This window comes from Mytilus trossulus, chromosome 6 (genome assembly GCF_036588685.1).
Source record: "Mytilus trossulus isolate FHL-02 chromosome 6, PNRI_Mtr1.1.1.hap1, whole genome shotgun sequence".
Classification (NCBI taxonomy): Eukaryota; Metazoa; Mollusca; class Bivalvia; order Mytilida; family Mytilidae; genus Mytilus; species Mytilus trossulus.
The window spans coordinates 6112642-6124845 of NC_086378.1; the positions used below are offsets into that span (position 1 = coordinate 6112642).

Below are 12204 nucleotides of genomic sequence, written 5' to 3' on the forward strand. Positions count from 1 at the left end.
AAATTTCCGGTCAGCATTACAATTAATTGATGCCAAAAGTGTTTACACGTTTTAACGTAAAATGGCTTTAAGTGGAAGTGATTGACTATTTATGATGTAATAGATACATATTTGTTATTGAAATATATGTATGTGCCATTTTTTTTCACTGAAAAAGACGTTAATGCATATTCAGCTTAGGATTATACAATTCAGGAAATGGGAGTTAAGATACAAGTCAATAGGATAGATTCAATACATAAACTTTAAGCAATGTAAATGTTCGCTATTGTTCCTGGAGAAAATATTTAACTATAAATATAATCTTTTAACATGCCATTTACTAAATAATAGTTATAAAGTAATCTGTATTGAACATTTCTAGAAATTGATTTTCATATTCTGCCTTTCTATTGGATAAGCCGACTATAAAAGTACTTCTTCGTAGAGACAATGAACTCAGATATGAAGCTTAAAGCAGTAGAACTTAGCATTAGTTCTTTTCTTTTTTATATTTCTTGCATACGATGCAAAATACCAATATATATTGGAGGGTTCTTCCCGATGCAAGATGGATTGTGGGATGGTTCGGGGATACTTCCGGCGTCAGAAATGGCAATTGAAGACGTGAATAACCATCCTGATATACTTACTAATTATGAATTACGGATGGTGTGGAATAACAGCAAGGTAAGATGATCTTAGATGCAAGGATATATGTATTTTACATTTATTTAAATGTATTTCAAAGTTATGCATTGACCACTTTCGCTTTCAAATACCCGCATATTTTATTATTTTCTTTGATTTGGTTAGTTTATGCTTCTTTCTATCTGACTGTTACACCTTCTAGTTTTATCATGCAGTTTTAGAATTACATATGACCCCCCACCGAAAGAAATGTAAGTAAGTAGATTTACTGAACAAAAAGTTCAGAGAAGATTTGTAGTGCATGCTGTTATATGTTCTGCATTCTTAAAAACGTTTTTGGTTGGAGTTGGTGTTAGTTTTTGATTTGTATGAGATCTGTGTACTGTTGTTAGTCTTTTGATCTTTTTTAAACTTTGCCATGACATTGTCGGTTTGTTTCGACTTATGAGATTGATAATCGTAGGTATTTTTCGATTGACTTTTACAAGACGGTCATAGTATTTCATGCATTTTGTCAGCAGCCACTATCTTATAATGCAAGGTTACCATATTTAGTTATCGGTTCTTAACATTTCTGAGAATGAAATATCAATGAAAAAGTGCGCTGAGAAAAGACAAAAAAAAAAATCGCTTTATCTTGATTTACAGGTATCAGAAATTTCAAAAAGCATGAAAAGCTCATATTGCATGCTTTCATTAATCAAAACGATAATATGAGCGTTTCAGAAACTATCAACGTTAAATCACGCCTTTTCCGTGTTGTTGGAAAAGATTATTTACAGAAAATTAATAAAGAGGAAAATGAGCTGAACAGTTTATTTGATAAAGATTTAAAAATATTAAAAAAAAAAATTACAAAATTGTAAGGCTAGTGTCTTACCCTACGAGATAATGATTTGTTTCCAGGGCATAATTAGTTCAACCTTTTGTTTGTGCTTAATTTCATTGATATTCTGAAAACATCCCCCCCCCCCCCCCCCCCCCGAATATACTATTACACTATAACGAGTCCATGCAATTTAAGTTGTTTTTATCAATTAAAACCATGATTGATGCTCTGCGTCGACCAATCTATGCTCTTATTCATAAAAGCCGCATACTAAGTGGAGGGACAGAAAATATCAATAGTCACGTCTCGGTTGGCCAGAACGGAGATCATTCGTATGACCTCCTGCTCTACAGACAAACACAATAATATGTCCGAATCATTGGTATATTGCTGATAAATTTAAGTTACTATATATTTTAAAGTGTTAACATTCTTTACTATATAGTGTTTTGCGAATAAAGCATTCGGTTTTATTATGATTGTTCCTTGCGCACTAGCTAAATTTTACAGAAACTGCCAACTAACAACTCTACAGTCACACTCCAGCACCACAAGAATTATACATGACACTCGTATTTATAATTATGGGCAACAACAAAAATTAATTATTCCCTATTAAAAGTTTATCTGTTGACCTCCAGTTATTTTTGTATATTTGTATGTGTTTCTGACTGTATATTTCTTAAAAATTCAATCTCCGTTTACACGTAGAGTTTATAAACTCTAGCATGTAACTATGCTTGAGTTTTGAAGGGATAAAAAATTATAAACCATTGCAAACTCGGATTATCATTTACGTAACCACAACTGTTCACTAGCCTTTCAACTCAGATACTATGACTTCGAACATCGATTGTTACGATGTACGTTCGTCTACGCGGATTCGTCGTGTGAATCCAAAAATTATGTATTTCCCATTTGGTAATAGGTGTAAAATTTTAAGTCAAAGTTTAGAATCGCAATATCCGTTATCTTGACGAAAACATTAAAAGTTATATATAAATTTATTTAACGTTTACGCAGAGTAACTCTTTGTTTGTACTTTTTTGTGATAGACAATCAACTTAGATAAATGAAACATCCCATTTTTTGAATGACAGTGGATTTTTTAAATGTGTGATATCACCAATTTAGTTTTAGCCAAGCAAACAATTGATAGTTTTCTGTCGAAGATCGGCAGTTCTCTTGGTTTTCTGACTTCCTCCATCCATAAAATACTAACGGCCATGACATAGCAAAGGTTGTTGAAAGTGGTTTTAAACACCAACCCATAAAATAACAAACAAATAAAATCCTTATTAGTCGATATCATTTGTTCTCTGATACATTTACTTTCAAAACGATTAATGAACATCATTCTATCACAATACCGTGTAAAAAAAAACAATTGGCAGGAAATAAGATACTAATTGCAGATCTTCAAAATTAAACAGTATCAGAAAGATGAAAAGTATCTAATATAAAATCTACCTGAAATATCTGAATGAATTATTAATATTAAAAGGTTTAAAACGATGTTTCATATAGATACTAAAGAATATGTAGTCAATTATGGAGAAGAAATATTTTAATCTACAGCCATTAGTGGTTCAATGTGATAAAAAAAAAAAACACTTTTTTTTAAATTTAAACCCGAGTCGATGTTTTTTTTTCTGTCTACGAATATGATTAAAGATTTAGAAGCCCTGTTCAATGCAAAATACTTAAGTTATCAAAATAGTTCAACATTATAATAACATTTTTTTTTACAACGACTGTAAAGGACATGCACGATTATTGAATTTACTATCTGATTTTACCATCAACTAGAAAAGTATGTTGCTACACTTCATAATTGTGACTATAATTTACAGAAAGAATTAAAAAAAAAACCACTTTATAGAAAATAAAATCTTTTAGATTATAAGTTATATGTTAATATTTACTTTTTGAATGAAACTGATGTTGCCCCACTTCAAAAATCTGTAATCTTTCAAAATGTGTAAATGTAATTCATATTCATAAAAAAGAGGAGAATATATATCAGTAACAATCAAAGACAACAGATCAAAGAAAGACAGAGACATTCAAAGACAATAGAGAAAAGAAAGAAATAGTCAACCAGAGACAATAATTACAAGTAAAAAAATCATTGACAACAAATTAAAAAAAAAGATAGCCAATTACATGGTCCTACAAAAAATACAATTACAAAGAACACAGACAAGACTGTACAAGACACAGCACAGAAATAAAAACAATAAATTAAAAACCTTGGGAGAACTCATGTGCTCCGAGAGCTAATAATTCCTGCTCTTTTGTTGCTCCTGTCGTGTTGTTGATTTCAAGTAAAAACCCGGTGAAAAGTCGTATTCGGTGGTGAGGAAAAGCGGATAGCACTGTGGTTAGGACAAGTGGAATTGTTTTGGTCAGCTGTGACACAGAAAGGTGTCATTATGGCCAATCAAAATCTATAGCGTTCTGAAACAATGGCTCCAGTTTTCTGTAATAAAACTCGTGTTTTCAAGAATTTTATGAATATGCAAATAAAACCTTATGAACACCAGATGTTCGACCTGCTTGTCAAATGCGTTTTGTTAAAATATACCTGTTCACTTGTTCGGTCATTTGGAAAATGTTGTTTGTGCTGTAATTATCTACCAATAAATTTATTATGCATGCAAACGTATAACAAATGCTGTTGTTTATCCAACGCTTTGAACGTTGTATTCAATTTAGACTTGTTTTATATATTATATGTTATTCAGGTCTCAGACAGGGTATATAATGTGACATTCCCGGCTTAGAGTTTATATCTCCTGAGCCGAAGGCGAAGAGGATATATGCCCTAAGCCGGGAATGTCACAGTATATACCCTTTCTGAGACCTGAATTACACATATATCATATATTACGGAGTCTAAATTGAAAACTACGTTCAAACCTTTGCGTTGGATAAAAACCGCATTTTTATACGTGTACATGTAAAACAAATTTCGTTGTAGAAGGGTCTAAAAAAGCACAAACAACATTTTCCAAAGGACCAAAAAAGTAAAAAAGGATATTTAAACAAAACGCATTTGACTAACAGGTCGAACAACTGATGTTCTTTAACCCTGCTGACTGCCATTGGCGATTGCCAAATAAAATTGATCACAAGATGTAACAAAATGGATCTTAATATAAATTTAATACCAAACAGATAAAAATAAATTTGTGGCCACGATGTTATGCCACAAACATACGGTGTCAATATTTTTTTAGTAAACCAGATCCGGATTTCGACAATATATGTCTCTTCAGTGATGTTATGGATCGAAACGGTAATTGAAAGGCCATATAAAAAGTACCCTCATTTTTAGGAAAAGTACCCTCATTTTTAGGAAAAGTACCCTCATTTTTTAGAGAGACTCTTGAATTTTAAGAGTCAATATAGGATGAACGGATCATATAAACCGGAGGGAAAATATGATACAAGCCCAAACGAAAAAATATAAACGAGTCTAAATTGAACACTACGTTAAAACCTATGATTGCGTTGGATAAAAACCGCAAGTTTTATACGTGAGCATGTAAAACAAATTTCGTTGAAAAAGGGTCTAAATACAGCACAAACAACATTTTCCAAAGGACCAAAAAAGTGAAAAAGTATATTTAAACAAAACGCATTTGACTAACAGGTCGAACAACAGGGCCGCGTTCTTTATCGTAGCTGCTAAGTAGTGCTACCTAGAATTTGACTATTGAACGTGTAGCTATATACTAGCTGCTACATAGATATTGATAGCAACTACTTAGCCGCTACGTAGCTGTTACGATATTGAACTCAACCCTGATGTTATTTAACCCTGCTGACTGCCATTGGCGATTGCCAAATAAAATTGATCACAAGATGTAACAAAATGGATCTTAATATAAATTTAATACCAAACAGATAAAAATTAATTTGTGGCCACGATGTTATGCCACAAACATACGGTGTCAATATTTTTTTTGTACACCAGATCTAGATTTCGACAATGAATGCTCTTCAGTGATGTTATAGATCGAAACGGTAATTGGAAGGCCATATAAAAAGTACCCCCATTTTTTAGAGAGACTCTTGAATTTTAAGAATCAATATAGGATGAACGGATCATATAAACCGGAGGGAAAATATGATACAAGCCCAAACGAAAAAATATAAACGAGTCTAAATTGAAAACTACGTTTAAACCTATCGCAATTTTTATACGTGTGCATGTAAAACAAATTTCGTTGTAGAAGGGTCTAAAAACAGCACAAACAACATTTTTCAAAAGGACCTAAAAAGTGAAAAAGTATATTTAAACAAAACGCATTTGACAATCAGGTCGAACAACCAAATAAAATTGATCACAAAATGTAACAAAATGGATCTAAATATAAATTTAATATCAAACAGATAAAAATTAATTTGTGGCCACGATGTTATGCCACAAACATACGGTGTCAATATAAAAGTATTTTTGATATTTCTTTGAATTAATGATTTAAAATTAAACACAAGGTTGGTTTGATTCCTGGCGATATACATAACAATAAACATGTTTTCTGTTGTACTTAAAGATATTTAGTATTTTTAGTTTTGTGTATCATATCTAGTACATTGTTGTTTCACTTTCGCTATCATGGCTTTGGAATATTTCAGTATTGATGGGAAATTACTTTTTTGAATGTCATTGGCTTCATGGTTTATAATGTTGTTCTAATTGGTATCTTTGAAATTACCTGTCTTAAATACTCTCAAGGCAAATCTTAAATAACATTTCATTTCCGAACGATCTCCTTGGTGACATGGTTTTCTTTTATATCGGGATTGAGTAATTATGAAAGCATAATTCCTTCTAGTTTTTTTAATGATTACATAAGGTATCAGACTCGGGAAAACCAACACCTTGCCCCAATATCATAATGATCTCTTATTATATGCAACTTTGAAGTTTCAGAAATAGGTTGTTGGTGCTAATTACAGGCATAACAAGGACAGCTAATTATTTGCATACCGTAAACCAACTTATTTGTTTTCGCTTTATGTTCCTTTTAAGCTATTTCGCGGCGAACTATTTTTGCGATTTTCAAGTTTACCTGATGTAGATAAATAAGGAAAGATCCTAGTTTTACGTGTTCGTAACGATTTATATTCGCGTAATTTTTCTACTCGCTAAAGTAGCAAAAATAAATCGCTAGCGAAAAATTAGTTGGTTTACAGAATACAGAAAGAATACACATCATAGTTATTCAATAACCAATTTAATAAGGGATACTTAATTGAAGCTGCAGATTGAGTAAATTGTTAGCAGCAAAAGTAGAATGAAATTTTAATTAATGTAAATAATAAAAGAATACACACCATATAAACTTATAATTAATAATAAAAAAGCTAACATTTAACACTCAGTGGGTAAGATATTTGATAGAATAAGATTTCATTTCAATCCAATAATACCCTACCATTTCACTTAAGGGGGAATCTTATAGTTAGGAGCGTTCAGTTATAAGATTCTACATTCGCGCGAATTTTCCATTATGTCCTTGCATCCCTCTTGTTGTATTTTGTTCAAGTCTAGGTGTATTGTCCCGTAGATTCCGAATCGTGAATCCTTATTTCACTTCATGAATTTATACCGTAAAATTTAGAAATGTTTTAAAGATATCTATTAGATTAATCCGTTGTCGTATAAGTTCAGAGTCAACTGGCTCAAACTCTTTGCTAACAGACCTTTGCAAGTTTTAAAATGGACTATTATAAAGAACTAAATCCATATTTTTTTTTAAGATTTCGCTCTGGAAAGCATATGAACTATGATGTCCTTAACTTTGTGAATATTTACATTTAATATGATATACATGTTTATACTTTCTCTTGCAGTGTGCACACGGACCGACAATCAGGTCATTATTTCATCAAATTTATTCAGAACCAACGAAGTTAATGATATTAGGAGCAGGATGTAGTTCACAGACCAGTACAATAGCAGAAACAGTACCCCCATGGAATCTGGTACAAGTAAGTATTGTTAGGGAACCGGATGTAGTTCACAGACCAGTACAATAGCAGAAACAGTATCACCATGGAATCTGGTACAAGTAAGTATTGTTAGGGAACCGGATGTAGTTCACAGACCAGTACAATAGCAGAAACAGTACGACCATGGAATCTGATACAAGTAAGTATTGTTAAGGAACCGGATGTAGTTCACAGACCAGTACAATAGCAGAAACGGTACCACCATGGAATCTGGTACAAGTAAGTATTGCTAGGGGTTCGGATGTAGTTCACAGACCAGTACAATAGCAGAAACAGTACCACCATGGAATCTGGTACAAGTAAGTATTGTTAGGGAACCGGGTGTAGTTCACAGACCAGCTACTATAGCAGAAACAGTACTATCATGGAATCTGGTGCAAGTATTGTTAGGAACCGAAAACAGATAAAGACACCACAGGGAACCTGGCAGCAAAAACAATTATTAACATGAAAATGATGTTAAAAACGTGAATTACTTTTTTCAAAGAAGATAAAAAAAAAAAAAAATCCAGATCTATTTCAGTTGAAAAGTATGAAAAAAGTAAATGGCTTACTTTTATTTTTGTATTTGTGTTATAAAGGGCATCGGATTGACAGTCGCCATCACTACAATGGCTTTCATTACCAAGAATGAAACACAATATGTACATGTAATGGGACAACAGTACTGACGAAATATGATTTTGCTGGAGGGTTGGATGTTTTAATGTTGAAATCTGTGTTAAAACTCAATACCGCTCTGTTATAAACCCTTGATAAGAGACAGTTACACTTTCAAATATATCATACATACATACATATATGTCGGGAGCAAGTAAAGAATCTGATCTTCTCTGGCATTGTTAGGTTGATTTCCTAGACACGTTATAAAACCCTACTCATACCAATACTGCTTGATCTCTCTAATACAAATGTTATTTGGTTTGTTGAGAAATAAAAATATATAACACTTTTTACTTCTCTTAAGGCAGAACAGAAGCAATACCAGAACAGAAGTCCTTATTAATAAAATCGATTAATGCATTCTCAGTGGAATTGTAAATGCGGTAAAAGTTTTTTTTTTAGAAAAAAGAAGCATCGCGATAAAAAGATAAAGAATATGTATCTATTGGTGCATTTCAAAACAAAAATTTCTATCTAAAAGTGAGAAGACAGAAATGGATATATTGAATTTTCACCGTATATTAAATCTGCATCCACAAACTATATTTGACATCCGTAGTTGTTATTGTAAATTGTAATATCTTAGATTGGTTTTCTTACTTTTATTTCATTAAATGAATCCTCTTAAAACGGTAAAATAACGAATTAATGAATAAATGAAAGATTTCAAATTATATTCTTCTATTTAACATGTCGATTCACATGACATTAGTATAATGATCTTAGCATTCATTCAACCCTACAAGTTCTATTTCAGATGGAACAATTATAAAAATTACAACCAAGCAAATGAAAATATAGAATTTCACTGATAGAAAATCTATAATTTACATTCTATAAAAGATAATTTTTATAATAATTGTTTCCAAATCATTTCAGGTATCACACGCATCAAGTGCTCCAGGTTTGGACGATAGAGTCAAATATCCATTATTGTTCAAAGTTCATCCTTCAGAAAAAGTAACCAATGTTGCCAGGGCAGCTCTAATGCAGCAGTTTGGCTGGAAAAGAGCTGCTTTATTATATACTGACGATGGTAGTTTTAATGCTGTAAGTCTGGTAGTCTACGATAATATATATAAAAACAACTCGTCTAAACATTAACCCAACCATGTTAGATCTGTAAATGTGCTTTCGCAAATTTTTTGTTCTTCCCTCGCCGTGATTCGAACCCATGCTACTGAGATATCCTGATACCGAATTACCTGCACTGTAACCGACGCTGTAGACCACACGATCACCTGGGTGTTAATATATATTTGAAACATTTAGTTTGAATTGGTCTAATTTAAAACCAACACCATTCTGAATACATGTGTCATACACATGATATAATGCAATTCAGAAGAGCCATTAAATGTAATTAAATGAATGTATAGCTGTTGAAGTAAATATTTAAAAAAAGAAATTAAAACCTCACGGAAAGGCAACAATAAATAGTCAAATAGTCAAATGTATTGCCGTTTCATAGAATTTTGATGCATTCCACAAATTGTATTTGTTTTGTTTTATACAATTTTGCAGAAGAAACATCAATAAGTTTATATTAGAAAAGTATAACATACCTTAACTTTTGAAAGAATTTTTTGCTTGGAATTATAGAAAACGTTTCTAATAAGACAAAATCGATGTTATATTCTCGAAAATACACTCACAAATCTGTTACGCAATGAATTTCAGAATTATTTTAAGGGAAGTTGACCCGGCCACGTCCACTTGTATGTTAGTCCATCTGATGAGTTAAGCCTTTTTCAACTGGTTTTTATAGTTCGTTCTTATGTTGTACTGTTATAATATACCACTGTCCCAGGTTAGGGTGAGTGTTAAGATCCCGCTAGCATGTTCAACCCCGCCACATTATCTATGTATGTGCCTGACCCAGGTCAGGAGCCTGTAAATTCAGTGGTTGTCGTTTTTTTATGTGTTACATATTTTTTTTTCTTCATTTTGTTACATAAAGAAGTCCGTTAGTTTTCTCGTTTGAATTGTTTTACTTTGTCTTATCGGGGCCTTTTATAGCTGACTATGCGGTATGGGCTTTGCTCATTGTTGAAGGCCGTACGGTGACCTAGAGTTGTTAATTTCTGTGTCATTTTTGGTCTTTTGTGGATAGTTGTTTAATTGGCAATCATACCACATCTTCTTTTTTATATTGGCCATACGTCTTCATCGATATATCAAATATCTAAGTTATGCACTCATTTCAATATTAAGCATTCATGTTCATTGTGTAGTACTACCAGAAACTTAAGAAAATTGAACAACAAAACTGTAAATTGAAGAGATTGTAACAGTTTCCTAGCTTTTATTTGTGAATTTGTCAAATCAAAGTCTATATATGTAATCTGATAGTTATCATGTATATATGGGTGGATGGATTAAAACGGTTAATGTCTAGCGGATTATCAAAATTCATTATGTATTAGATCGATTTGCTGATTTGTTAAGTGAAACCCTACTAAGAATCATAGTACAGGTTAAAGGGAAGGAAGTTACAATTGTATCTCGTTTCAAATATGTACTTTTAAATGTTTGACACGTTCTCCTCAAGAACTACAAGCTCTCGTGCATCCCATCTTGATAATAGTATTATTGAAAATAAATACCATTAAATGTACAGTTAAGATGTTGTCTAGTTCCTTTGCATATGATAAACGGAAGGATAATTAGCGAGTTAAACTGCATGAATATTCGACCTTTGCCAAAATATTATTACAGTGCATAAATAGTCTGTGATCATTTTATTTTGAAATATGATTTGCTATTTTTACCATATAGATAATGGCAGATTTACAGAAAGTGTTTGAACAAAACAACATTACTGTCATAGTCTCAGATACATTCAGTGATGATCCAAAACACGCCTTACAGAATATAAAAGTATGTATTATAATTCTCACGTGACAATCAGATATATTCAATGATGATCCAAAATACGTCATACAGAGCATACAAGTTGTTGTATGGTAATAAGCAAACCCCCTTTAACTGCAGTACACGCACTGTAAACAAAATATTCCTATGCATATATTTAAATCTTATGATTTGGAAACTGCTCTAGTTGGTTTATAAAGCGTATTTGATATGTTAGAAAAAAACATCAGAAGGATTCAACTGTTTGCAATAAGGAATGTTGTGAATAAAACAAATTGCATTGTTTGACTTTTAGAGTACTTTTAATAAATATAACAAACCTTTTTAAATATAAGAAGATGTGGTATTAGTGCCAATGAGACAACTCTCCATCCAAGTCACAATATGTAAAAGTAAACTGTTACATATCAAAGTACTGTCTTCAACACGGAGCTATTACTCACAACAAACAGCAAGCTATAGATAAAAAGTCCCAAAAATTACTAGTGTAAAACCATTCAAATGGGAAAACCAAATATATATAAAAAAGATGACTGAGAAACACTTATGAACGGAATCAACAAACAACAACTACTAAACACCATGTATACATTATGATTAGCTTTATACGACTACTTTTATTGCAGAGAAAAGATGGACGCATAATTATAGCTGCTGCATTTGAAGACAACGCCAGAAAGATATTGTGTGAGGTAATTCATAAAAGCATATGTATAAGAAGACACCATTGTTTCATGTAAAGTTGTTTTTATATGTATTTGCATGTTTATTGATCAGCAATTCATTAATTTTCTCAAACTAGGAAATCATATATTAGATATACAGTGTTTACCATCTGAATGCCGTTGTATCTCATTAAACTGAAATCAGAAACATTATTTCTGTAACTGTAAACATAAAAGTCTCTGTGATCTTCTTAATAATGCACTAGCCAATAAAACAGTTCCACGACGAATGAATGTGTCTCCAAAAGGGAAATTAAATTTGTTAGTTAGATCATTAAAAAGTAGAATTACATGTATTTAACATTTTTCTCAATTACATTTAATGTTTTGATTTTTTAAAACCCATATTTTTTACACTTAAAACAGAAACCAGGAAGTGACCTTTTAAATGTACAATGACTTCTTAGTGCATTGCCGTAATGATTCATCAATTAAAAAAAAAGAGTTTCTTTTTTT

At 31.8% G+C, this 12204-nt stretch overlaps 1 protein-coding gene across 1 annotated transcript in view; it reads left to right on the forward strand.

Moving 5' to 3' along the window:
• The first annotated feature begins 474 nt into the window (after positions 1 to 474).
• The window catches only part of LOC134722292 (gamma-aminobutyric acid type B receptor subunit 2-like), a 31308-nt gene continuing 19578 nt past the window's right edge, over positions 475 to 12204 (forward strand). Inside the window, exons 1-5 of the mRNA XM_063585901.1 lie at positions 475 to 669; positions 7328 to 7465; positions 9029 to 9199; positions 10928 to 11029; positions 11650 to 11715. Of these exons, the coding sequence (XP_063441971.1) occupies positions 544 to 669; positions 7328 to 7465; positions 9029 to 9199; positions 10928 to 11029; positions 11650 to 11715 (603 nt within the window). The 5' untranslated portion in view covers positions 475 to 543. The remainder of the gene's footprint in view (positions 670 to 7327; positions 7466 to 9028; positions 9200 to 10927; positions 11030 to 11649; positions 11716 to 12204) is intronic.